The sequence below is a fragment of the Carcharhinus amblyrhynchos genome, chromosome 8, assembly GCF_965287045.1.
Source record: "Carcharhinus amblyrhynchos chromosome 8, sCarAmb.v2.hapA, whole genome shotgun sequence".
Taxonomy (NCBI): Eukaryota; Metazoa; Chordata; class Chondrichthyes; order Carcharhiniformes; family Carcharhinidae; genus Carcharhinus; species Carcharhinus amblyrhynchos.
The window spans coordinates 126,287,067-126,313,336 of NC_137331.1; the positions used below are offsets into that span (position 1 = coordinate 126,287,067).

At 47.4% G+C, this 26,270-nt stretch overlaps 1 protein-coding gene across 1 annotated transcript in view; it reads left to right on the forward strand.

The window, feature by feature from the left end:
- The first annotated feature begins 527 nt into the window (after positions 1-527).
- Positions 528-26,270, forward strand: part of LOC145346912 (nucleolar transcription factor 1-like) — a 56,262-nt gene continuing 30,519 nt past the window's right edge. Inside the window, exons 1-10 of the mRNA XM_080194792.1 lie at positions 528-577; positions 1,775-1,946; positions 7,510-7,685; positions 12,299-12,382; positions 12,560-12,715; positions 13,790-13,854; positions 15,883-16,003; positions 19,267-19,377; positions 20,075-20,202; positions 20,876-21,017. Coding sequence (XP_080050918.1) covers positions 1,877-1,946; positions 7,510-7,685; positions 12,299-12,382; positions 12,560-12,715; positions 13,790-13,854; positions 15,883-16,003; positions 19,267-19,377; positions 20,075-20,202; positions 20,876-21,017 — 1,053 coding nt within the window. The 5' untranslated portion in view covers positions 528-577; positions 1,775-1,876. The remainder of the gene's footprint in view (positions 578-1,774; positions 1,947-7,509; positions 7,686-12,298; positions 12,383-12,559; positions 12,716-13,789; positions 13,855-15,882; positions 16,004-19,266; positions 19,378-20,074; positions 20,203-20,875; positions 21,018-26,270) is intronic.

A 26,270-nucleotide genomic window follows, 5' to 3' on the forward strand; every position in this document is an offset into this window, starting at 1 on the left:
CCCCTGTGGATTAAACACCCTGTAGATTAAACACCCTGTAGATTAAACACCCTGTGGATTAAACACCCTGTAGATTAAACCCCTGTGGATTAATCCCCCTGTGGATTAAACACCCTGTAGATTAAACACCCTGTAGATTAAACACCCTGTGGATTAAACACCCTGTAGATTAAACCCCTGTGGATTAATCCCCCTGTGGATTAAACCCCCTGTGGATTAAACACCCTGTAGATTAAACCCCTGTGGATTAAACCCCCTGTGGATTAAACACCCTGTAGATTAAACTCCCTGTAGATTAAACCCCCTGTATTAAACCCTGGATTAAACACCCTGTGGATTAAACCCCCAGTAGATTAAAGCCCCTGTGGATTAAACCCCCTGTGTATTAAACCTCCTGTATTAAAGCCTGTGGATTCCGCCTGTGGAGGAGGCGCCGCCCTGTAGCGGGATCCACCCTGTTGATTGGACAGTCTGAGGGAGATCCCACCCTATGGGCAGCAGCAGCCTATAGACGGGGGCGGGGCTGAGCCGCTTCCCGCCTCCGAGCGGCGCCGGAACTGAGAGAGGCCGAGACAGGGTGAGGGAGAGCGGGGCCCGCGGGGCCCGGGCCCGGGATCGGGGTCGGCCCGGGGGGAGCGGGGGGTCGGGGAGAGCCCCGGGGCCCGGGGGTCGGGGTGGGGGGGCACCGGGGGGAGCGGGGAGCCGGATCCGGGGGGCCGCCCGCAGCCTCGGCCTCTCCTCCTGCCTCGCCCCGGCCGCATGTTCGTGGCCCGGGCCTAGGCCCTGAGTGAAGCCCGGGCCTTGCCTGACGGAAGCTGCGTTCCTGTAACGCCGGTGTCGCCCCAGGGAGCCTGTGGCTGTGCGCACAGCAAGATCCCACAGGCAGCAAACACCCCCCCCCGCCCCCACTGTCGGCTTAACACCGCAATGAAGTTACTGTGAAAATCCCCCCCCCCCAGGCGCCTATTCAGGTAGAGGGAGGGTGAACTCAGCGTGGCCCGATCCACCCGGGCCCGATCCACCCGGACGCACACATCTCCTGGGCTGAGAGGGGAAACCGGGGCTCCCGGAGAAAACCCACGCAGACACGGGGAGAATGTGCAGCCTCAGCACAGACACAGCGACCCCGAGCCGGGAGTCCCTCGGGACTGATTTATTGTCACATTAATTAACATACGGTGAAAAGTATTGTTTCCTGTGCACGATACAAAGCGTAGTCTTCATAGAGAAGGAAAGGATAGAGTGGAGAATGTAGTATTACAGTCATAGCGAGGGTGTAGAGAAAGATCAGTTTAACACAAGGTAAGTCCATTCAAAAGTCTGACAGCAGCAGAGAAGAAGCTGTTTTTGAATCGGTTCGTACATTACCTCAGACTTTTGTACGTTTTTCCTGAGGGAAGAAGGTGGACGAGAGAATGGCCGGGGTGCATGGGGTCCTTAACGATGCTGAATGCTTTTCCTGAGTCAGTGGACGGGAGGCTGGTTTGTGCGATGGATTGGGTTGCATTCACGATCGTTTTGTAGTTCCTTGCAGTCTTGGGCAGAGCAGGAGCCCATACCAAGCTGTGATACAACCAGAAAGAATGCTTTCTGTGGCGCTTCCTTCTGTCCCTCAATCACTGACATCAGGCAGTCGGATGGCCAGCCGCATTGCTGCCTGTGGGATCTTGCTGTGCACACAGTCTGACCCTGTTCGAAGCTGGCCCTTGGTTTCACTTTTCCTCTTCCTCTTTCTGTCTTTTGTTTTTGGCCTTGACTCTGATTTCTTGCATAGGTTCCCATTGGGCAGCACAGTGTTTGGCACTGCTACCTCGCAGCACCAGGGACCCAGCTTTGAGTCGTTGGAGGGCCAAGGAGAGCGGACTTGGAGGAAAGGATGAACACCATGAATGGAGCTTCAGTAGTTTCCACGTCTGTCCCGACTATCACCATCGAGGAGGAGGCTGGTAAGATTCTGCACATTCCACAAGCAGGCGCTGGAGGCTGGGGGGACTAGAGACTTATTTCCAGGAATCAGTTCAAGGTCCCCAAACTCAAGGGGTTATGGAGTTGGATGTAGCATTAATTCAGACATCATCTTTTAAAATCTCCCCTCACATCCATTGCCTTGCCTTTTTCTCCCTCTTTCTCTTTCCCTCTTTTTCTCTCTCTCTCTCTCTTTCCCCCTCTGATTTCACTCCCTCTCTGTTCCTTTTCCTCTCCGTCTCTCTCTGTCTGTCTCTCCAGACGTGCCCCCCTCAGCCTTCGCTCTTACTCTCTGTCTGTCTCTGTCTCCCTCAATCCCTTTCTCAGTCTCCCGCTCTCTAAACTCCCTCATTTTCAGCCCTATTCTCTCTCTCTCTCTCTCTCTGCCCCCTTCTCTGCCTCTCGCTCTCAGTAATGTGTATTTATATTGAATCCTGGTAGCTGCAGTAAGCACTATGCATTAATATATTCACACTGTCAAGGGATGTGATGTAACAGGCCGCTAGCACGGGAGATGACTAGAGGGAGGAAGCAGCATGCAGTGAATAACACAATAATATAATACAAAAACTAACAACAATAACTTTGAACAGCACTTGCCTGCCACGCAGGAGGAAACAAAATTGCTGAAAAGTTGGAAAAGAAAACATCTTGCAAGTGCTTCAGGCATTGGGTGTGAGATGGGCGTGAGTAACGATCCTCTGCAGAGTAGTCATAGATGTGGAGATGCCAGTGTTAGACTGGGCTAAACACAGTAAGAAGTCTCACAATGCCTGGTTAAAGTCCAACAGGTTTATTAAACTGTTGGACTTTAACCTGGTGTTGTGAGACTTCTTACTGAGTAGTTATAGAGCGAGGGATGTTTAAAAAGAGGCTGGAACTTGGGTTGGTGCCTGGGAAAAACACAGTAACTGCTGGAAACACATTGTGAAGTGTGCATCCAGGGAACCTCCATTCAGAAGAAAATCGGAGCTTTTGCAACATGAGATCCTCCGATGAAACAATGAAGTGATGGGTCTACTATACTGAGTATTTTGAGTATTTAATGCAGGCAGACTAAATAACAGAAGAGTGCCAACATTCCTGAATGTGATGGAGAAAAGATTTAATCTCCTCAGGAGTTTGATGCAACTGAAGAAACCAGACACTGAAACATATTCACATATCGTAGAGGTTCTGCAAGCACTCTATTCACCAAATCCTTTGGTTACAAAGTGATTCAGATTCCACTGAACATCAAGAAGATGAGGAATCGACTGTGCAATTCGTGACTGCATTAAAAAATCTTGCAGAGTTCAGTGATGTTTTAAATGATACATTTTGGGACAGACTGGTCTGCGGTTTGTACAGTGAAACAATGCAGAAATGGTTGTGAGATGAGAGTAAGCTTATTGTGAAAAGGGCTGTGGAAATTGCTGTTTATTTGGAGCAGGATGCGAAATAAACTCAGCATTGAGTTTGAATACTCGGATACACAAATTGACACCTATGTTTTAAAACTCATACATGTCACTGATGTGTGATGTGAGGATATTTAATTGTGGATTGCAAGGATATATGCACAAAAAAGCTCATATAGAGCATGTCTGCTGGAAGAAAAAGCAAGCTACGAACAAAAATAACAAGAAGCAAGAATAAAGCAAACCAGTATTCATGCAGTGCAAAATGGTCAAGAAAAATGAGGCAACCTGCAGTCTTGACAGGTGAGATGGTTTCATTAGTGAGAGAGTGTCAATCAAGGGGATATAATGACAAGAGAAAGGAACAGTAAAGGAAAATAAATTTCTTCTCGCAAAGGGTGGAGAATTTCTGGAATTCTCTGCCACAAAGGGTGGTGGAGACCGGATCATTAGAAGTATTCAAAGTGGAGGTGGATAAATATTTGATAGATCGAGGAATAGAACGTTACAGCGCAGAACAGGCCCTTCGGCCCACGATGTTGCGCCGACCAGTTAAAAAGCAATGACCCTCTAACCTAAACCAATCCCTTTCCATCCATAAACCTATCCACGGATCTCTTAAACGCCCCCAAACTAGGCGCATTTACAACTGCAGCAGGCAGGGCATTCCAATCCCTCACCACCCTCTGGGTAAAGAACCTACCCCTGACATCCGTCCTATAACTACCACCCCTTAATTTAAAGCTACGCCCCCTTGTGCTAGCTTTCTCCATCCGAGGAAAAAGGCTATCACTGTCCACCCTATCTAAACCTCTAATCATCTTATATGTTTCAATAAGGTCCCCTCTTAGCTGCCTTCTTTCTAACGAAAACAACCTCAAATCCCTCAGTCTCTCCTCATAGGACCTCCCCTCCATACCAGGCAACATCCTGGTAAACCTCCTCTGCACCCTCTCCAAAGCCTCCACATCCTTCCTATAATGTGGGGACCAGAACTGCATACAGTACTCCAAGTGCGGCCGCACCAGAGTTTTGTACAGTTGCAACATGACGCTGTGGCTCCTAAATTCAATCCCCCTACCAATAAACGCCAAGACACCGTATGCCTTCCTAACAACCCTATCTACTTGATTCCCAACTTTCAGGGATCTATGTACACATACACCTACATCCCTCTGTTCATCCACACTATTCAGAGTCCTACCGTTAGCCCTATACTCTACAGAGGGCAATGGTACAGAAAAGAAGTTGAGTCTGGTATAGGTGCCTGGGAAAAACGCGGTAGCTGCCGGAAACACATTGCGGATGGTGATGGCTAACATGAGGGGACATAGCTTTAAATTGAGGGGTGGTAATTATAGGACGGATGTCAGAGGTAGGTTCTTTACTCAGAGGGTAGTACGGGCGTGGAATACCCTGCCTGCAGCAGTTGTGGACTCGCCAACTTTAAGGGTGTTCAAATGGTCAGTGGATAGGCATATGGATAACATTGGAATAGTTTAGGTTAGAGGGTCATTAGATTGGTTCCACTGGTCGGTGCAACATCGAGGGCCGAAGGGCCTGTACTGCGCTGTAATGTTCTGTAGGTCAGCCATGATCATATTCAAGGGCCAAGTAGCCTCATCCTGCTTCTATTTAAAGAGCAGAGAAAATTACAGCACAGGAACAGGCCCTTCGGCTCGCCAAGCCTGCACTGACCGTGCTGCCTGACTGAACTAAAATCCCCTATCCTTCCGGGGACCATATCCCTCTATTCCCATCCTATTCATGTACTTGTCAAGACGCCCCTTAAAACTCACTAACGTATCTGCTTCCATTACTTTCCCTAGCAGCAAGGTCCAGGCAACCACCACTCTGTGTAAAAACCTTGTCTTGGCATCTCCTTTAAACCTTGCCCCTTTCACCTTAAACCTGTGTCCCCTAATAATTGACTCCAACACCCTGGGAAAAAGCTTCTGACTATCCACTCTGTCCATGCCCCTCATAATCTTATAGACTTTATCAGGAAAGTTCTTGTGTCTGTGAATGAATTATCTCTGAATCCGCTCTCCATCACTGGTGCTATGAGTAGGTACTGGGTCACTGCTGGATGGACAGTCAGTAAGGATGGAAGGTGACACTGGGGCAGCAGTCACGCTGGTGCCAGAGATTGTATATAAAAAAACTCAGACATATTCCCTTGAAAGCTTCAGGAATAGTGTTGAAGATGTTCACTGGTGAAGTGGTTCCACTGAAGGGTCACATTGAAATAGCTCTGTAACTTAATGGGCAAACTGCACATTTATCCCTACATCGAATAAAAGGCAATTAGCCATCATTGATGGGTTGTAGATGGTTAGAGAAGATGTGACTGAACTGGGTCAAAGTCAGCCTGCCACACTTGGAATACTGTGTACAATTCTGGTCACCCTATTATAGAAAGGATATTATCAAACTAGAAAGAGTGCAGAAAAGATTTACTAGGGTGTTACTGGGACTTGATGGATTGAGTTATAAGGAGAGGCTGGATAGACTGGGACTTTTTTCTCTGGAGTGTAGGAGGCTGAGGGGTGATCTTATAGAGGTCTATAAAATAATAAGGAGCACAGATCAGCTAGATAGTCAATATCTTTTCCCAAAGGTAGGGGAGTCTAAAATTAGAGGGCAGAGGTTTAAGGTGAAAGGGGAGAGATACAAAAGTGTCCAGAGGGGTAATTTTTTTCACACAGAGGGTGGTGAGTGTCTGGAACAAGCTGCCAGAGGTAATAGTAGAGATGGGTATAATTTTGTCTTTTAAGCATTTAGATAGTTACATGGATAAGACGGGTACAGAGGGATATGGACAAACACAGGCAATTGGGACTAGCTTAGGGGTTTGAAACAAAGGGGTGGCATGAACAGGTTGGGCCAAAGGGCCTGTTTCCATGCAGTCAACCTCTATGACTCTAACCTGCTGAGAATTCAGATTCAATTCTCCTAACCTGAACCTTCCCACAGTCCCGACACCAACAGATACAGTTCAGGAAAGCGATGCCGTTGCCTCGGACCAGAGTCAATCTTCTGTACACAGTATTCCAAGTGTGGCAGGCTGACTTTGACCCAGTTCAGTCACATCTTCTCTAACCATCTACAACCCATCAATGATGGCTAATTGCCTTTTATTCGATGTAGGGATAAATGTGCAGTTTGCCCATTAAGTTGCAGAGCTATTTCAATGTGACCCTTCAGTGGAACCACTTCACCAGTGAACATCTTCAACACTATTCCTGAAGCTTTCAAGGGAATATGTCTGAGTTTTTTTATATACAATCTCTGGCACCAGCGTGACTGCTGCCCCAGTGTCACCTTCCATCCTTACTGACTGTCCATCCAGCAGTGACCCAGTATCTACTCACAGCACCAGTGACGGAGAGCGGATTCAGAGATAATTCATCCACAGACACAAGAACTTTCCTGATAGAGCACCACCACAGCTCAGAATAACCAGTGCTAGTGTCCATGCAAAGACAAAAACAGCAGCAGTCACAGCTGGAGTGGAGAGGATGCCAGAGCTAACCGTTTCCTGAGCGAATACCTCCAAACTATCTGACTTATTAACTATTGTTAATTTATTGGGGATGTTCGATGTAAAGGGGGAGGAAATGTTACGTATTTATAGTCCTGTATTAAACATTCTGTATTAATATAGGCATATCGTCATGGGACGTGATGTCACAGATCAGTAACATTGGAGACTGTCAGGATGAAGGAGCTGCCTTCGTGAACTCACTAAATAAAACTCTGTTACATTTAACTCTCCGCTTCTTAGCATCAATAACACAACTCTCATTCCTTCTCTCTCTCTGATCTCCCTCGCCCTCATTACCATTCCCTGTCTCCTTTGCTCCTGTTCCCTCTTGCTCTCGCTCCCTCCCCCCCTCCCTCTCGCTCCCTTCCCCCCTCCCTCTCGCTCCTTCCCCCCCTCACTCAGGAACTCAGTAAAGCTGTCGAGGGTGGGAGCTGATTAAAAATGTCCAATTGGAGTGTGAAACTGTGTTGTTCAGTGAAGAGATGAAGGGAACTCGATGAAGAATCCGACCAGCTGAATGGTAGAATGGGCTAGAGGGGTTGAGTGGCCTCCTATCTGTCAGAGCAAGGCTGTTTATTGTTGCTGCTTTTCTTTCAGATTTATGGAGCAAAGCAGATTTGCTGAATTTGTTGGATCGGATAAAGAGCCTGATCCCAGACGGAGACTGCATGAGGTACAAAACCACTGAGTCTCACTTCAACTGGGAGAAGGTGGCATTCGGCCCCTTCACTGGGGAAATGTGTCGAGTCCAGTGGCTGAAACTGGCCTGTGAGGTTAGTGCAGAGGAAAGCACATCAGACGCCGCAGGACCCTCATCCTCGGGCCCTCCGCCTCCCCGCGCCCGGGGCCCATTGTGTCTCCGTATCGCTTAATTCCAGCATGAACAACGTTCGAGAACCTCCATGATAGATGGGCATCCCATACACCTCCCTCAACATTCACTCCCTCCATCACTGACACACACTGGCAGCCGTGTGTAAAATCCATAAGATGCACTGCAGGAACTCAGCAAAGCTCCTTAGGCAGCACCTTCCAAATATACCACCTCAAAGGACGAGGGCAGCTGGGAACACCACCACTTGCAGGTTCCTGTCCAAGTCACTCACCATCCTGACTTGGAAATATATTGGCCATTCCTTCACTGTCAGTGGGTCAAAATCCTTCCTAACAGCATTGTGGGTGTACCTACACCACATGGACTGTGAAGGTTCATGAAGGCAGCTTCTCACCATCTAGAATACAGTCCTGGAATCATACAGTGCAGAAAAGGCCCTTCCACCCATCGAATCTGCACCGACAGTAACTACCACTAGAATCACACTAACTCCCATTTCCAGTATTTATCCCATATCCTGGAATGTTTTGATGTTTGAACAGCTCATCCAAATACTGTTTCAAGTTTGTAAGGTTTCTGACCTCCACTACCTTCCCAGGCACCAAATTCCCACCAGCCTCTGAAATTTATTTTTCTCAAATCCCCTCTGAATCTCCTGTCCCTCACCTTAAAACTACACCTCCTCGTGACTGACTCCTCAACCAAGGGGAACAGCTGCTCCCTACTCACCCTGTCCAAACCACATAATCTTATACACCTCAATCATGTTCCCCCTCAGCCTTCTCTGCTCTAGAGAAAACAACCCCAGCCTATCCAGTCTCTCCTTATAGCTCAAACCCTCCATCCCAGGCAGCATCCTGGTGAATCTCCTCTGCACCCCCTGCAGTGCCATCACATCCTTCCTATAGTGAGGTGACCAGAACTGCACACAGTACCCCAGCTGTACAACTCCAGTGTTACCTCCTTGTCCTCACACCTACATCACAACTGATAAAAACAAGTGCCCCCCTATGCCTTCTTAACTATGCTGGCTGCTCTGCACCTTCAGGGATTTGTGGATAACTACCCAAGATCCTGTGTCCTGCCATTCATTAAATATTCTCTTGTCTTAAGAACATAAGAAATAGGAGCAGGAGTCGGCCATCTAGCCCTTCGAGCCTGCCCCGCCATTCAATAAGATCGTGGCTGATCTGAAGTGGATCAGTTCCACTTTCCTGCTTTCTCCCCATAACCCTTAATTCCCCTATCAGAAACCTATCTACCCGTGACTTAAATATATTTAGCGAGGCAGCCTCCACCACTTCAACGGGCAGAGATTCACCACCCTTTGAGTGAAGAAGTTCCTCCTCAACTCCGATCTAAACTGCACCCCCTTATCTTGAGGCTGTGCCCTCTAGTCCTGCTATCCTTTCTAAGTGGGAAGAATCTCTCTACCTCTACCCTATCCATCCCCTTCATTATCTTATACGTCTCTGAGATCCCCCCTCATCCTTCTAAACTCCAACGAGTACAGACCTCCTTCCAAAGTGCATCACTTCTTACTTACCAGGATTAAATATCTGCCATTGCTCTGCCCATCTGACTAACCCGTCTGTATCTTCTTGTAACCTACGACCATCTTCTTCACTATTGACCACTCTACCAATCTTGCTCACCATAGAATCGTGGAATCCATACAGTGCAGGAGGCCATTTGGCCCATCAAGTCTGCACTGACCGCAATCCCACCCAGGCCCTTTTCCTGTAACCCCTCATATTTATTCTGCTAATCCCCCTAAGGACAATTTAGCATGACCAATCAGCCTGACCCATACATGTGTGGAGTGTGGGAGGAAACCGGAGCCCCCGGAGGAAACCCACACAGACACGGGGAGAATGAACCCGGGTCCCTGGCACTGTGAGGCAGCAGTGCTAACCACTATGCCACCCACATTCTCATTTATATTTTTTATGTACATAACAATAAGGGACTCACGACTGATCCTTGTGGTATACTGTTGGACATCGGCCTCCAGTTACTCAAACAGCCTTGTACCACTACCCTTTTACAAAGCCAGTTTCTGATCCATCTCGCCAAGTTTCCCTGAATTCCATCTATTTCATCCTTCTCAATAATGCCATATGGAACCTTGTCAAAGGCGTTGCTAAAATCCATTTAAAACTACATCAGCTGCCCTTCCCTCACCCACACACTCAATCACGTTTTTGAAAAATGCTATCAGATTTGTTAGGCATGATCTCTCTCAGACAAAGGCATGCTGACTAGCCCTAATCAGGGTGGCACAGTGACACAGTGGTTAGCACTGCTGCCTCACAGCGCCAGGGACCCGTGTTCGATTCACAGCTTGGGTCACTGTCTACGTGGAGTTTACATGTTCTCCCCGTGCTGCGTGGGTTTCCTCCAGGTGCTCCGGTTTCCTCCCACAGTCCGAAAGACATGCTGGTTAGGCGCATTGGCCGTGCTAAATTCTCCCTCAGTGTACCCGAACAGGCACCGGAGTGTGGCGACTAGGGGATTTTCATAGTATTCTTTGCAGTGTGACTGTAAGCCTACTTGTGACACTAATAAATAAACTTTAATTAACTCATGTCTCTCCAAGTGGAGATTAATTCTCTGTCAGAATTTTCTCTGATAGTTTCCCTACCACTGACGTGAGACTCACCGGTTTGTAATTTCCTGGTTCATCTCTACCAGCCTTCTGGAAAAGTAGAACCACATTAGCCTTCGTTCATTCGCCAGCAGGTGCCTGTCAGAACCTCCAATACATCCCCATTTCGAGCCTGCTCCACCATTCAATAAGATCATGGCTGATCTTTTTGTGGACTCAGCTCCCGCCCACTCACCATAACCCTTAATTCCTTTCCTATTCAAAAATTTATCTATCCTTGCCTTAAAAACATTCAATGAGGCAGCCTCAACTGCTTCACTGGGCAGGGAATTCCACAGATTCACAATCCTTTGTGTGAAGAAGTTCCTCCTCAACTCAGTCCTAAATCTGCTCCCCCTTATTTTGAGACTATGCCCCCTAGTTCTAGTTTCACCCACCAGTGGAAACAACTTCCCTGCTTCTATCTTATCTATTCCCTTCATAATCTTATATGTTTCTATATGATCTCCCCTCATTCTCCTGAATTCCAATGAGTATATCCCCAGTCTACTCAGTCTCTCCTCATAAGCCAACCCTCTCAACTCCAGAATCCGAATGGGATGCTGGCCTTCATAGTGAGGGGGATTGAATATAAAAGTAGGGCGGTCTTGCTGCAACTGTATAGGGCATTGGTGAGGCCGCAGCTGGAGTACTGTGTGCAGTTTTGGTCGCCGCACTTATGCAAGGATATTTTGGCCTTGGAGGGAGTGCAGAGGAGGTTTACTAGGCTGATACCGGAGTTGAGGGGGTTGAACTATGAGGAGAGGCTGAATAAACTAGACTTGTACTCGTTAGAGTTTAGAAGAATGAGGGGAGATCTTATTGAGACATATAAGATGATGAATGGGATGGATAGGATAGAGGTGGAGAGACTCTTCCTGCTCAGAAAGGACAGTAAGACTAGAGGGCACAGCCTCAAGATAAAGGGGGGGTGGTTTAGAACGGAGTTGAGGAGGAACTTCTTCACTCAAAGGGTGGTGAATCTCTGGAATTCTCTGCCCGTTGAAGTGGTGGAGGCTGCCTCGCTAAATATATTTAAGACGCGGGTTGATAGGTTTTTAATAGGCAAGGGGATTAAGGGTTATGGGGAGAGGGCGGGAAGGTGGAACTGAGCCACGACAGATCAGCCATGATCTTATTGAATGGCGGGGCAGGCTCGAAGGGCTAGATGGCCTACTCCTGCTCCTATTTCTTATGTTCTTATGAATCAACCTAGTGAATCTCCTCTGCACCCCCTCCAGTGCCAGTATATCCGTTCTCAAGTAAGGAGACCAAAACTGTACACAGTACTCCAGGTGTGGCCTCACCAGCACCTTATACAGCTGCAACATAATCTCACTGTTTTTAAACTCCATCCGTCGAGCAATAAGGACAAAATTCCATTTGCTGTGCAAGTTCCTCTTCCTGAATTCCATATCTACACTGTCCCATTTCCAGAGGGAAAACTGATGGGAAGTATTCATTTATTACCCCTCCAATGTTCAGTATCCTGTGGTCTCTCTCTCACACACACACACACACACACACACACACACACACACATTGCCCCCTTGGTCTCTCCTCTTTCCCTGGATAACCTCGTCCCCTTGATGTATTTATAGAATATTTTAGGATTCTCTCTAATCCAGTTCATGCCTCCTTTTTGCTTTTCTAATTGTTTTCTTAAGTTCCCTCTATACTTCCGATATTCCTCTAAGACTACAGCTAAATTGCTCCCTTTGAATTTGCTAAAAGCCTTTCTCTTCTTCCTCATCCAGTCCTGTGCTTTGGGACATGGGTGGTGATATGAGTGTATTTTTTCAGTTTCTTCTCAATTTCCCACATTGCTGTTTATTGATAATGGATTTTATCTTTTAAGAACCCAGATATCCTTCAACTTGACTTCAACTCTCTGATTTCTTTAGATCAGAAAATATCGCACTCTGACTGAGCTGCTTATAGACGCTGTGGAGTTTGTGAAAAATCCATACAAAGGCAAGAAACTAAAGGTAGGTTCAGAACTTTCAGCCTGGTGTTCAGTGTGTGACTGTGTGTGAGAGTCAGTGTCTGTGTGAGTCAGTGTGTGTGTAAGCGAGTCGGTGCGCACGAGCGTGAGTGTGCACATGTTTGCGCAGGATTGTGATTGGCTGTGAATTAAAAGGTTTAAAAATGTATCTTTATTTCAGACTCACCCTGATTTTCCGAAGAAGCCCCTGACTCCGTACTTCCGATTCTTCATGGAAAAGCGAGCCAAGTACGCAAAGATTCACCCTGAAATGAGTAACCTGGACCTGACAAAAATTCTCTCCAAGAAATACAAGGAACTGCCCGAGAAGAAAAAGGTACGGGAGCTGGTATTAAAGAAACAAAGACTTGCGTGTCTGCAACGACACTCACAACAATCAAACCTCTCACAGTAGTTTGTCATCATTGAAGGATGTTTATTGTACAGTCAGTGCTAAATGTAGGGAATGCAGGCACCACATTCTGCACAGCAAGATCCCAGGAACAGCATTGTGATTCTGACCAGCTTGTGTGTTTTACTAATGTTGATTGAGGAACAAACATTGGTCAGAGTGCCGGGGGGGATTGCCAAATCTACTGGGAAATCTTTGCTGCAAACCTAATAAAGCAGCAGGGCCTTAGTTCACGGAGATCAAAAAACCAGCACTGGCAAAATAAGCGGGGATTCTGAACCAGCCACTTACTGACACAGAATGTGAGAGTTCTACAGGGAGGAGTGAATGGTTATTGGTGCTACAGGTTATTGAGGGTCAGCAGGAACATGGGGTTGAAGTTGGGATCAGTCATGTTCTTTTGGAATGGTGAAGCAGGCTCACGGGGCCGAGTGGCCTATTTGTGCTCCTAATTTGTATCCTCAGAGGTGTGAATGTACTGACTGAGCCGTTGAAACATAGAAACTACTAGCAGGAGGAGGCTATTCAGCCCTTCGAGCCTGCTCCACCATTCATTCTGATCATGGCTGATCATCAAATTCAATATCCTGATCCCCCTTCTCCCCCATATCCCTCGATCCCTCTAGCCCCAAGAGCGATATCTAATTTCTTCCTGAAATCAGATAATGTTTTGGCCTCAACTCCTTTCTGTGGGAGTGAATTCCACACATTCCCCACCCTCTGGGTGAAGAAATTTCTCCCCACCTCAGTTCTAAAAGGTTCACACCTTATTTCTCCTCAGTCCTAAAAGTTTTACCCCTTATTCTCAAACTATGACCCCCTAGTTTTGGACTCCCCCACCATCGGGAACACTCTTTCTGAATCTACCCTGTCTAATCCAGTTTTTCATAGACTTCTCCCCTGCACAGTGTCAACAATACAAGGAAATAAAACCTTCAACAAATGAAGCTCCGGGTGTTGGCTCCCCATCTTAACCACATTTCTATTCCCTTCCTGCAGCTCAAGTACATTCAGGACTTCCAACAGGAGAAGGGCAGTTTTGGACAGGCGATGGCCAAATTCAGGTACCGGCCGTTCTTTATCTATTGAGTTGTTGAATTCTGCACAGTAAGTTTGATACTTGTCCTGTGGCTAAAATGTACCCCCACTGTGTCAATCTCCAACTCGACTGTGATGGCCTCCATAGTCAAATATCCTGCTCAGAGTCAACGTTGCATTTGCAGATTGGTAATCAGGTTTTATTGGATCTCTTTAGTAGAGAGGATTCCAGGATTGTACAGGACGTTGGTGCACTGAATCCAGATCCCATACCCTCAATGCTGAGTTCATGAGATGGATAATAAATATGGCACGGTGGCATACTGGTTAGCACAGCTGCCGTACAGCGCCAGGCTCCCAGATTCAATTCTCAGCTTGGGCCACTGTCTATGTGGAGTCTGCACGTTCTCCTCATGTCTGCATGGGTTTCCTCCAGGTGTTCCAGTTTCCTCCCACCGTCTGAAAGATGGGTGGGTTAGGTTGATTGGCCATGCTAAATTGCCCCTTAGTGTCAGGGGATTAACAGGATAAATACTTGAGGCTATGGGGATAGGGACTGGGTGGTCAGTGCAGACTCAATGGGCCGAACAGCCGCCTTGTGCACTGTAGACATTCTATGATTGTATGAAATACTAGCCTTGACTCTAACACCTACAACCCAAGAATAAACCAACAAAAATTAGTGTGGTGTTGAATTCTACACAGTGAAATGGCCAGGTTCAATTCCTGCTTTATACAGAGTTAACGTAATATCAGATCACATCACGCATCTAAACCCATACCCCAGTGAGGGTCAGTGTATGTGTGGGACCCGTACCCCAGTGAGAGTCAGTGTGTGTGTGTGGGACCCGTACCCCAGTGAGAGTCAGAGTGTGTGTGTGTGTGTGTGTGTGTGTGTGTGTGTGGGACCCGTACCCCAGTGAGAGTCAGTGTGTGTGTGTGTGTGTGTGTGTGTGGGACCCGTACCCCAGTGAGAGTCAGTGTGTGTGTGTGTGTGTGGGATCCGTACCCCAGTGAGAGTCAGTGTGTGTGTGTGTGTGGGACCCGTACCCCAGTGAGAGTCAGTGTGTGTGTGTGTGGGACCCGTACCCCAGTGAGAGTCAGTGTGTGTGTGTGTGGGACCCGTACCCCAGTGAGAGTCAGTGTGTGTGTGTGTGTGTGGGACCCGTACCCCAGTGAGAGTCAGTGTGTGTGTGTGTGTGTGTGTGTGTGTGTGTGTGTGTGTGTGGGACCCGTACCCCAGTGAGAGTCAGTGTGTGTGTGTGTGTGTGTGGGATCCGTACCCCAGTGAGAGTCAGTGTGTGTGTGTGTGTGTGTGTGTGACCCGTACCCCAGTGAGAGTCAGTGTGTGTGTGTGTGTGTGTGTGGGACCCGTACCCCAGTGAGAGTCAGTGTGTGTGTGTGTGTGGGACCCGTACCCCAGTGAGAGTCAGTGTGTGTGTGTGTGTGTGTGGGACCCGTACCCCAGTGAGAGTCAGTGTGTGTGTGGGACCCGTACCCCAGTGAGAGTGTGTGTGTGTGTGTGTGTGTGTGTGTGTGGGACCCGTACCCCAGTGAGAGTCAGTGTGTGTGTGTGTGTGTGTGGGACCCGTACCCCAGTGAGAGTCAGTGTGTGTGTGTGTGTGTGGGACCCGTACCCCAGTGAGAGTCAGTGTGTGTGTGTGTGGGACCCGTACCCCAGTGAGAGTGTGTGTGTGTGTGTGTGTGTGTGTGTGGGACCCGTACCCCAGTGAGAGTGTGTGTGTGTGTGTGGGACCCGTACCCCAGTGAGAGTCAGTGTGTGTGTGTGTGGGACCCGTACCCCAGTGAGAGTCAGTGTGTGTGTGTGTGTGTGGGACCCGTACCCCAGTGAGAGTCAGTGTGTGTGTGTGTGTGTGTGTGTGTGGGACCCGTACCCCAGTGAGAGTCAGTGTGTGTGTGTGTGGGACCCGTACCCCAGTGAGAGTCAGTGTGTGTGGGACCCGTACCCCAGTGAGAGTCAGTGTGTGGGGGACCCAAAGGGAGTAAATAGGAAAGTGTTGATGGGGAATGTGGTTAATGGTTTGTATTTGCAGGGATGAGCACCCAGATCTCATTGAAAAGCAGAGAAAATCGGATGTTCCGGAAAAGCCAAGGACCCCTCAGCAGCTGTGGTATAATCACGAGAAGAAGGCGTTCCTGAAAGTTCACCCTGAGGTCAGTGCCATTGTCACTCAAGCCTGAAGTAGATAAATGAGCCAGTGTGAACGGAGCATTGCCTCTTCCGTCTCCCTCACATTGTGGCTGTTCTTACCCATTGTGCCTATGAGGAGAGACTGAGTAGACTGGGGATATACTCATTGGAATTCAGAAGAATGAGGGGAGATCTTATAGAAACATATAAGATTATGAAGGGAATAGATAAGATAGAAGCAGGGAAGTTGTTTCCACTGGCGGGTGGAACTAGAACTGGGGGCATAGCCTCAAAATAAGGGGAAGCAGATTTAGGACTGAGTTGAGGAGGAACTTCTTCACACAAAGGGTTGTGAATCTGTGGAATTCCCTGCCCAGTGAAGCAGTTGAGGCTACCTTATTGAATGCTTTTAAGGCAGGTTGTAGGATTATGTGGCAAGGTGACACAGTGGTTAGCACTGCTGCCTCACAGCTCCAGGGACCTGGGTTCAATTCCTGCCTTGGGTCATTGTGTGGAGTTTGCACATTCTCCCCATGTCTGCATGGATTTCCTCCCACAGGCCAAACATTGGCGGGTTAGGTTGATTGGCGGTGCTAAATTGCCCCTTAGTGTTAGGCGGACTAATGGGATTATGAGATGTGGGATATGGGATTACAGGGATAGGGCCTGAGTGGCATTATTGGCGGTACGTGCTTGATGGGCCAAATGGCCGCCTTCTGCACTGTAGGTTGTTATTACAGCAACGATTACAGTAAATTAATTCCAAATGTAGCAACTTTGTTGAAGCCATTGCATGTTTTGCTCTGATGTGACGCACCAACAATATTAAATATTGTCAGTCGGAGTAATGTGCAAACGTTAACACTTTGTCAAGCTTGTTATTACAAATCAAACAAAAACCAGAAGAACATTTCGTCAACGTCCTACATTTCTCACAAGTGGATGATGTACTGGTGACTTCGTCTTAAGTCCCAAGACACACAAGAACTCACCCAGTGATTGGGAAGATCCTGGATATGGCCCTAAAAGGAAAAAAGAAGCAAATTATAAAAACCCAGATCTCAAGCCTCACATCAGCAGAAGATTTGAGTTGACATTTCAGAGCGGAGTTATATTCTGGAGAATGAAAGTGATTATTCCCCTGTGCTTGTGTGGAAGAATCCTTGAAGAGTTACGTGAGGGACATCCAGGTGTGGGGAGAATGAAGGAACTGCCAGATAATTATTTCTGGCAGCCAGGATTAGAATCATCAAATCCAGGAAGTGCAGAAGGAGGCTATTCGGCCCATTGAGTCTGCACCAACTGCAGTCCCACATGGTTCCTATCCCTGTAATCTCACATACTTACCTGGTTAATCCCCTGACGCTAGGGTCAATTTAGCATGACCAGTCAACCTAACCCGTACAGCTTTGGAGTGTGGAAGGAAACTGGAGCACCTGGAGGAAACCCACGCAGACACGGGGAGAACGTGCAAACTCCACACAGACAGTGACCCAAGCCGGGAATCGTATGTCCCTGGTGCTGTGAGGCAGCAGTGCTAACCGCAGTGCTAACCACTGTGCTACCCTGCCACCCAGGCACAGAAGAGAATGTGGGGCAATGCCAGTCCTGTATAAAACTAAGATACACTCCGTCGCTACAACACTTACATCCATGGGAAAGGCCCAAACATCCATGGCAGAGATTACACACAGATTGGACTGGTCCAATAGAAGGATACTTGTTCCCAGTAATTGTAGGTGTGCATTCTAAGTGGCCAGAAGTAATGATCATGAAATCCACAACAGCAGAGCAGACCACTGAGAAACTGGACGGAACATTTGTGAGATTTGGTTATCAGAGAAAATTGTAAATAACAATGGAACAGAGTTTTTATTTCAAAGCAGTTTGTTGTTCGTCCATTGTCATCGATGAGGACCTCGACACCATTAGTCATTTTGAGGCTGGTTGCAGTGTGACCGAAGATAACTGATCAGGCCAATTCGGGCACGGAATGTCCTGGCCCATATTGGACAGACTTGTGTAGACAGTGTAGTTGTTGCGCTGGTGGCTCTGGACTTCTGCAGCTCGCGCTTAAGTTGTGCTTCAGCAATACACTTTGCTTCGTAAGCTTGACAGTCTTTGTGGATGAGGTAGCACCAGGTAGGGCAGTTTTGTGCCAGCGTTTCCCAGGTGGTCGTGTCTATGTCAAGCAACTTCAAGGAGGCCTTGAGTGTGTCTTTGTAATGTTTCTTCTGCTCTTTATGCGAGTGTCTTCCAGCAGAGAGTTCCCCAAAAAGGAGCTGCTTGGGTATGCGCTCGTCTGACATACGGATAAAGAAGGCAAATGGTATGTTGGCCTTCATAGCGAGAAGATTTGAGTGTAGGGATAGGGAGGTTTTGCTGCAATTGTGTAGGGCATTAGTGAGGCCACACCTGGAATATTGTGTGCAGTTTTGGTCTCCTTATCTGAGGAAGGATGTCCTTGCTGTGGAGGGAGCACAGCGAAGGTTTATCAGGCTGATTCCTGGGATGGCAGGTCTGTCATATGAGGAGAGATCAATTCAGTTAGGATTATATTCACTGGAATTTAGAAGAGTGGGAGGGGATCTCACAGAAACTTATAAAATTCTAACAGGGTTTCAGAAAGAATGCTCCCAATGGTGGGGGGAGTCCAGAACTAGGGGTCACAGTTTGAGAATAAGGTGTGAACATTTTAGAACTGAGGTGGGGAGAAATTTCTTCACCCAGAGGGTGGGGAATGTGTGGAATTCACTCCCACAGAAAGGAGTTGAGGCCAAAACGTGTGATTTCAAGAAGAAATTAGGTAGAGCTCTTGAGGCTAGAGGGATATGGGGACGGGGGGGGGAGAGGGGATCAGGATATTGAATTTGATGATCAGCCATGATCATAAAGAATGGCGGAGCAGGCTCAGTGGGCCGAATGGCTTCCGTCTGCTTCTTGTTTCTGTGTTTAACTGAGACTCCAGTGGTGCCAATAAATACTACTAATAGTGTCAGAAGTTTTTGGGTTAAGTGGGAGACAAGGCATTGAGAGTAATCTATCCACACACTGTCCAGAGGCTGTTGACCCCTGGACTTGCTGGATATGAACTGTTGTGTACAGGATGATGGCCATGGGATGATGTGTTCCTATTCTTACATTTTCACACTCTGAAAGACGTGCTGGTTAGGCACATCGACCTGAACAAGCACCGGAATGTGGCGACTAGGGGAATTTCACAGTAACTTCATTGTAGTGTTAATGTATGCCTTACTTGTGACTAATAAATAAACTTTTTTTTTAGGTAAGTCCCAAGGAGCTGAAGGATGCTCTTCGCAAACAGTGGTCCCAGCTGTCTGATAAGAAGCGTCTCAAGTGGATCAGCAAGGCCCTGGAGCTGCAGAAAGAGTACGAGGTAAAGACTCAATTCAAACAATGTCTCGAATGAAAAGCAAACAGACTGTATTTCACACAGAACAACACAACACATTGGTGCTGAGGGAGTGCCGCACTGTCGGAGGGTCAGTGCTGAGGGAGCGCCGCACTGTCGGAGGGTCAGTGCTGAGGGAGCGCCGCACTGTCGGAGGGTCAGTGCTGAGGGAGCGCCGCACTGTCGGAGAGTCAGTGCTGAGGGAGTGCCGCACTGTCGGAGGGTCAGTGCTGAGGGAGTGCCGCACTGTCAGAGGGTCAGTGCTGAGGGAGCGCCGCACTGTCAGAGGGTCAGTGCTGAGGGAGTGCCGCACTGTCAGAGGGTCAGTGCTGAGGGAGCGCCGCACTGTCAGAGGGTCAGTGCTGAGGGAGTGCCGCACTGTCGGAGGGTCAGTGCTGAGGGAGTGCCGCACTGTCGGAGGGTCAGTGCTGAGGGAGTGCCGCACTGTCAGAGGGTCAGTGCTGAGGGAGCGCCGCACTGTCAGAGGGTCAGTACTGAGGGAGTGCCGCATGGTCAGAGGGTGTGAATTATTGAACTGCGCCTCCTCAAGCTGATGTATGGCCATTATTTTGAATAAGGTGGCAGGAAGTTTCTGTCGTCCTGATTAATATTTATTTGTCAACTCTGATTCTGAATGGAGTAAATTGTAAATTGTGAGAGTTTATTTGGATTTTTTTCTCAGGCGTCTATGAGAGTTTTTGCTGAGACTCACCCAGATTTTAACTTGGACGAACTTCCCAAATCTGTTCTCACCAAAGCTGAGAGGCAGCTGAAAGATAAATTCGATGGACGGCCCACAAAACCACCCCCGTGAGTCTTTAACATTGTTGGGTTGGGGCGGCTGGATGACGATGTTGAATATTCTGATTGAAACAGCGGGTATTCGGCTACAAACAGGCTGGTGGATCAGCACCTCAGCCACATGCTCATTCCAGTGAGTACGGCAGAGGGGAGCTGTATTAATGCACCGTGCTGCACCTCCCAGAGCTGTATTAATGCACTGTGTTGCACTGCTGCACCTCCCGGAGCTGTATTAATGCACTGTGCTGCACTGCTGTATCTCCCAGAGCTGCATTAATGCACTGTGCTGCACTGCTGTATCTCCCAGAGCTGCATTAATGCACTGTGCTGCACTGCTGCATCAGGCTGATGGTATGAAGTTTAAATTCATGGAGGTTTACAGCATTGAAACAGACCTTTGGCCCAACTTGCCCGTGTTGCCAAATTTTTACCACTAAGCTGGTCCCAATGCCCACATTTGGCCCGAATTCCTCTATACCCAGCTTATCGTGTAACTGTCTAAACGTTTTTTAAAAGACAATATTGTACCCACCTCTACTACTACCTCTGGCAGCTTGTTCCAGACACTCACCATCCTCTGAGTGAAAAAATTGCCCCTCTGGGCACTTTTGTATCTCTCCCCTTTCACCTTTAAACCTGTGCCCTCTGGTTTTAGACTTCCCTGCCTATGTTTTTATTTTAGGAATGGGTACTCGTTGTACTGTGCAGAGCTGATGGTGAATATGAAGGATGTTCCCAGCACGGAGCGCATGGTGCTGTGCAGCAAACAGTGGAAGGTCATGTCACAGAAAGAGAAGGACACCTATCAGAAACGATGTGAACAGGTGAGAGACGCACAGCTTCAGGGTCCCTGCACAATAACTCAATTTCACAAACTGGGAAACAAGCTGCTATCATTAAAAAAAAACTACATCCTGGAGTGGTTTGAGCTGATGGGACAGGGTGGTTTTATGATTGGTGTGTCTGCATCACAGGCACCTCAGAACAGGAGGGGATAGTTGGGGGGTCGGGGGGGGGGGCGACCATTCAGCTGCTCAAGCCTGCTTTACCATTTATTAAATCACAGCTGATCTGTGTCTTTCCTCCTCCACCCAGTAACCCTTTAATATTTCTGCCGTACTAAAACCTGCTAACTTCAGGTAAGAGAAAATTCCCAACTCTCCACAGCTTTTTGTCGGAGTAGTTTCCAGATTCCCTCGCTGCTTCATGTGGAGAAATCTTTCCAGACACGAGGCCAGAAAGGGTGGGCTTCAGTTCTAAAAGTCTGCCCCTTTTTTTTCTGGACACCACACGTCAGAGAAAATGGTTTCTCTCCACCAACCTCATTGAATCCTTTAACCATCTATTGGATCCATTCACTCGTTAGGATAGATGAGGAGAGAGCGGATACGAGTTTTAAAATGGTTCTCTTTTATTGAACAGAAGTTAAAACATTGACATGACAAAAGTGAAAAGAAAAAGCAAACTTGGAGACTGGCTTCTGCTGCTAGTCCCGGAATCGAACTTCAGTGCACTGGGTGGACCTCAAACAAACTGAAAAATCACACACTAAAATCCAAACTACATCACAACTCTTATCTCGTTATTGGAAATGTTTTTCTTAGTCTGTCTCCGTCTTAGAAAAAGATTCCTTGCAGCTGTTGTTATGAAAATCTTGTTTGCTAGCATTGTGTACCCTTCAGGAATGCAGTCAATTTTTAGCTAACTTTTAGCCTTTTGGTTCGAAGTGTAGTTAAGTTTATTTATTATTTATTCATCATAAGTAGGCTTACATTCACACTGTAATGAAGTTACTGTGAAAATCTCCTAGTCGGGTGCGTGTTTGGGTACATGGAAGGAAAATTTAACATGGCCAGTGCACTCAACCAGTATGTCTTTCGGACTGTGGGAGAAATCCGGAGAACCTGAAGGAAACCCACATGGACACAGGGAGAAAGTGTAAACACCTCAGGCAGTGACCCCTGCCAGGAATCAAACCCGGGTCCCTGGTGCTGTGAGGCAGCAGTGTTAACCCACTGTGTCACCGTGCCCCCGGGAATCGAACCTGGATCCCTGGTGTTGTGAGGCAGCAGTGTTAACCCACTGTGTCACCGTGCCCCCGGGAATCGAACCCGGGTCCCTGGTGTTGTGAGGCAGCAGTGTTAACCCACTGTGTCACCGTGCCCCCGGGAATCGAACCCGGGTCCCTGGTGTTGTGAGGCAGCAGTGTTAACCCACTGTGTCACCGTGCACCCGGGAATCGAACCCGGGTCCCTGGTGCTGTGAGGCAGCAGTGTTAACCCACTGTGTCACCGTGCCCCCGGGAATCGAACCTGGGTCCCTGGTGCTGTGAGGCAGCAGTGTTAACCCACTGTGTCACCAACGTGGAGAGACTAAAGAAAGTAAGGAGTACAATGAAGCTGTAGAGGGATTGATCGAAAAGCCCAGTGGATACAGGGTAATGTGGCAAACTGGATCAAAGATTGGCTGAGGAACAGGAAAGGATAATGGTCGATGGATGCCCTTGCGAAAGGAAAGTTGTTTCATAAAACCATAGGACGTGGGAGCGGAATTAAGCCACTCGGCCCATTGAGTCTGCTCCACCATTCAATCATGGTTGAGATTTTTCTTATCCCCTATTCTCATGCCTTTTCCCCATAATCCCTGATCCCCTTATTAATCAGGAACCTATCTAGCTCTGTCTCAAAGACACTCAATGACCCGGCCTCCACAGCCTTCTGCAGCAGAGTTCCACAGATTCACCACTCTGGCTGAAGAAATTCTTATTCATCTCTGTTTTAAAGGATCGTCACTTTAGCCTGTTCCCTCTGGTTCTAGTTTTTCCTACTCGTGGAAACACCCTCTCCGTGCCCACTCTATCCAGGCCTTGCAATATTTTGTACATTGCAATAAGATCCCCCCTCATCCTTCTAAACTCCAATGAGTACAGACTCACAGTTCTCAACCCGTTCCTCATACGACAAGCTCTTCCTTCCAGGGATCATTCTTGTGAATCTCCTCTGAACCCTTTCCAAGGCCGCACATCCTTCCTTAGATACGGGGCCCAAAACTGCTCACAATACTCCAAATGGGATCTGACCAGAGCCTTATACAGCCTCAGAAGTACATCCCTACTGTTGTGTTCTCGCCCCCTTGATATGATTGCTAACGTTGCATTTGTCTTCCTAACTGCCGACTGAACCTGCACGTTAACCTTAAGAGAATCTTGAACAATGATTCCCGAGTCCCTTTGTGTTTCTGATTTCCTAAACATTTTCCCATTTAGAAAGTAGTCTGTGCCTCCATTCCTCCTTTCAAAGTATATAACCTCACACTTTTCCACGTTGTAATCCATCTGCCACTTCTTTGTCCACTCTCCTAACCTGTCCAAGTCCTTCTGCAGCCCCTCTGCTTCCTCAATACTACCTGTCCCTCTACATATCTTTGAATCATCTGCAAACTTAACAACAGTACCTTCAGTTCCTTCCTCCAAATCGTTAACATATATTGTGAAAAGTTGTGATCCCAGCGCCTACCCCTGAGGCACACCATTAGTCACAGGCTGTCATCCTTAGAAAGACCCCTTTATCCCCACTCTCTGCCTTCTGCCAGTCAGCCAATCCTCTATCCATGCTAGGATCTTACCCTTAACACCATGGGCATTTAATTTATTTAACAGTCTCATATGTGGCACCTTGTCAAAGGCCCTCTGGAAATCTAAATAAACCGCATCTACAGGTTCTCCTTTGTCTAAATTCCTTGTTTCCTTCTCAAAGAACTCTTAACAGATTTGTCAGTGTAATAACTCCACGGAGGCGAAAGTCCCGTCACCCAGTTACTTTATTTACACCATATATCTGTACACAGCCAGCTCTCCAGTTGCTCCCCTGCTGAATGCAGGCTGGGAGTCTGACAGACCTGCTTTAAATAGGGAGCATGAGGCTCCCTGATTTAAGCACCAATTAGAACTCATCAGGCAGCTCGAAATCAAGCAAGCCCACCCCACATTAGCCTGGCTGAAGTCATCACAGTCAGACATGACTCCCTTCATAAAGCCGTACTGACTCAGTCCTACTTTATCGTGCATTTCCAAGTACTCTGTGATCTCATCTTTAATAATGGACTCTTAAAATCTTATCGATGACCAAAGTCAGGTTAACCGGCCTATTATTTCCCGTCTGCTGCCTCCCTGCCTTCTTAAACAGTGGTGTTACATTAGCTATTTTCCAGTCCTCTGGGACCCTCCCCGCCTCCAGTGATTCCTGAAAGATCACCGCCAATGCCTCCACAATTTCCTCAGCTATCTCTTTCAGAACTCTGGGGTGATTTATGCACATTCAGACCTTTCGCTTTCCCCGAACCTTCTCTACAGTGATGGTCACTACACTCACCTGACTCTCCTGGAGCTCTGGCATCCCTCTGGTATCTTCCACTGTGAAGACTGATGCAAAGTAACTATTCAGTTCCTCTGCCATTGCTTTGTTTCCTATTATTACTCCTCCAGCCTCATTTTCCAGTCGTCCATTAGCTATTTTTGCCTCTCTTACCTCTGGTACATTGAAAAAACCTCTTCCCATTTTCTTTTATATTACTAGCTAGCTTACACTCAGATTTCACCTTCCCCCTTCTTATTGCTTTTTTAATTGTCCTTTGCTTGCTTTTAAAGGCTTCCTAATCTTCTGGCTTCCCACTAATCCTCGCCACTTTGTTTTTTTCTTTTGTCTTTGTTGTCCTTGACTTCCCTTGTCAGCCATGGATGCCTCATTCTCCTCTTAGCATGTTTCCTCCTCGGGATGAATTTCTGTTGTGCTTCCTGAATAACCCCCAAAAACCCCTGCCATTGCTGTTCCATTCCCTGCTAAGCTCCTTTTCCAATCAATTCTGGCCAGCTCCTCCCTCATGTCTTTGTAGTTTTCTTTATTTAATTGTAATACTGTTACATCGCATTCCAGTTTCTCCCTCTCAAACTGCAGGGTAAATTCTATCATATTGTGGTCCCTTCACCTTAAGTTCTCAAATCAAGTCTGCGTCATTACACATCACCAAATACAGAGTTGCCTGTTCCCTAGTGGGCTCCATCACAAGCTGTCAAGTGGTGTTCCACAGGACTCAGTGTTGGGACCCTTACTGTTTGCGTTATATATTAACGATTTGAATGTGAACATGGGGGGTACGATTAGAAAATCTGCAGACAGCGCAAAGATTGGCTGAGTAGTGAATAGGGTAGAGGATAGTTTTAATCTACAAAACAATATCGATGGGATGCTGGAGTGGGCGGTAAAGTGGCAGATGGATTTTAATGTAGAGAAGTGTGAGGTAATGCATTTAGGGAGGCCAAACAGTAAAAAGGAATATACAAAAAATGAGAATATACTGAGAGGGGTAGATAAAGTGAGATATCTTGGTGTATAAATACACAGGTCCCTGAAGGCAGCAGTTTATGTAGACAAGGTTATAAAGAAGGCATATAGAATGCTTTCCTTCATTGCCAGAGAAATACAATATAACAGTAAGGATTTAATATTGGAATTGTATAAAACACTAGTGAGTGTTAATATTTGGAACACTGTGTGCAGTTCTGGTCACCACATTACAGGAAGGAAGTAACTGCTCTGGAAAGACTGCAGACGAGGTTCACAAGAATATTGCCAGGGTTAGAAAAGTGTAGCTAGAAGGAGAGATTGGATAGGTTGAGGTAATTTTCCTTGGAACAGAGAAGGCTGAGGGGTGGTGTGATTGAGGTGTACAGAATTACAGAGTGGACAGAATAAAATTATTTCCCTTGGTGGAGAATTCTAGAACCAGGAGACATAGATTCAAAATAAGTGGCAGTCGGAGTAGAGGGGACATGAGGAAGAACATTTTTACACTGAGGGTGGTGGGTGTCTGGAATTCAGTGCCCCAGTTGGTGGTGAAGGCAGAGACTGTAGACTCTTTTAAAAAGTATCTGGATCTGCACCTTGAGTGCTGTAAGCTATAGAGCTATGGATCAGGTGCAGGAAGGTGGGATTAGAAAGGGCACCTGGGTGCCCTTAGGCTGACATGATGGGCCGAATGGCCTCCTTCTATGCTGTAGCTTTTCTGTAGATCTCTGGGTG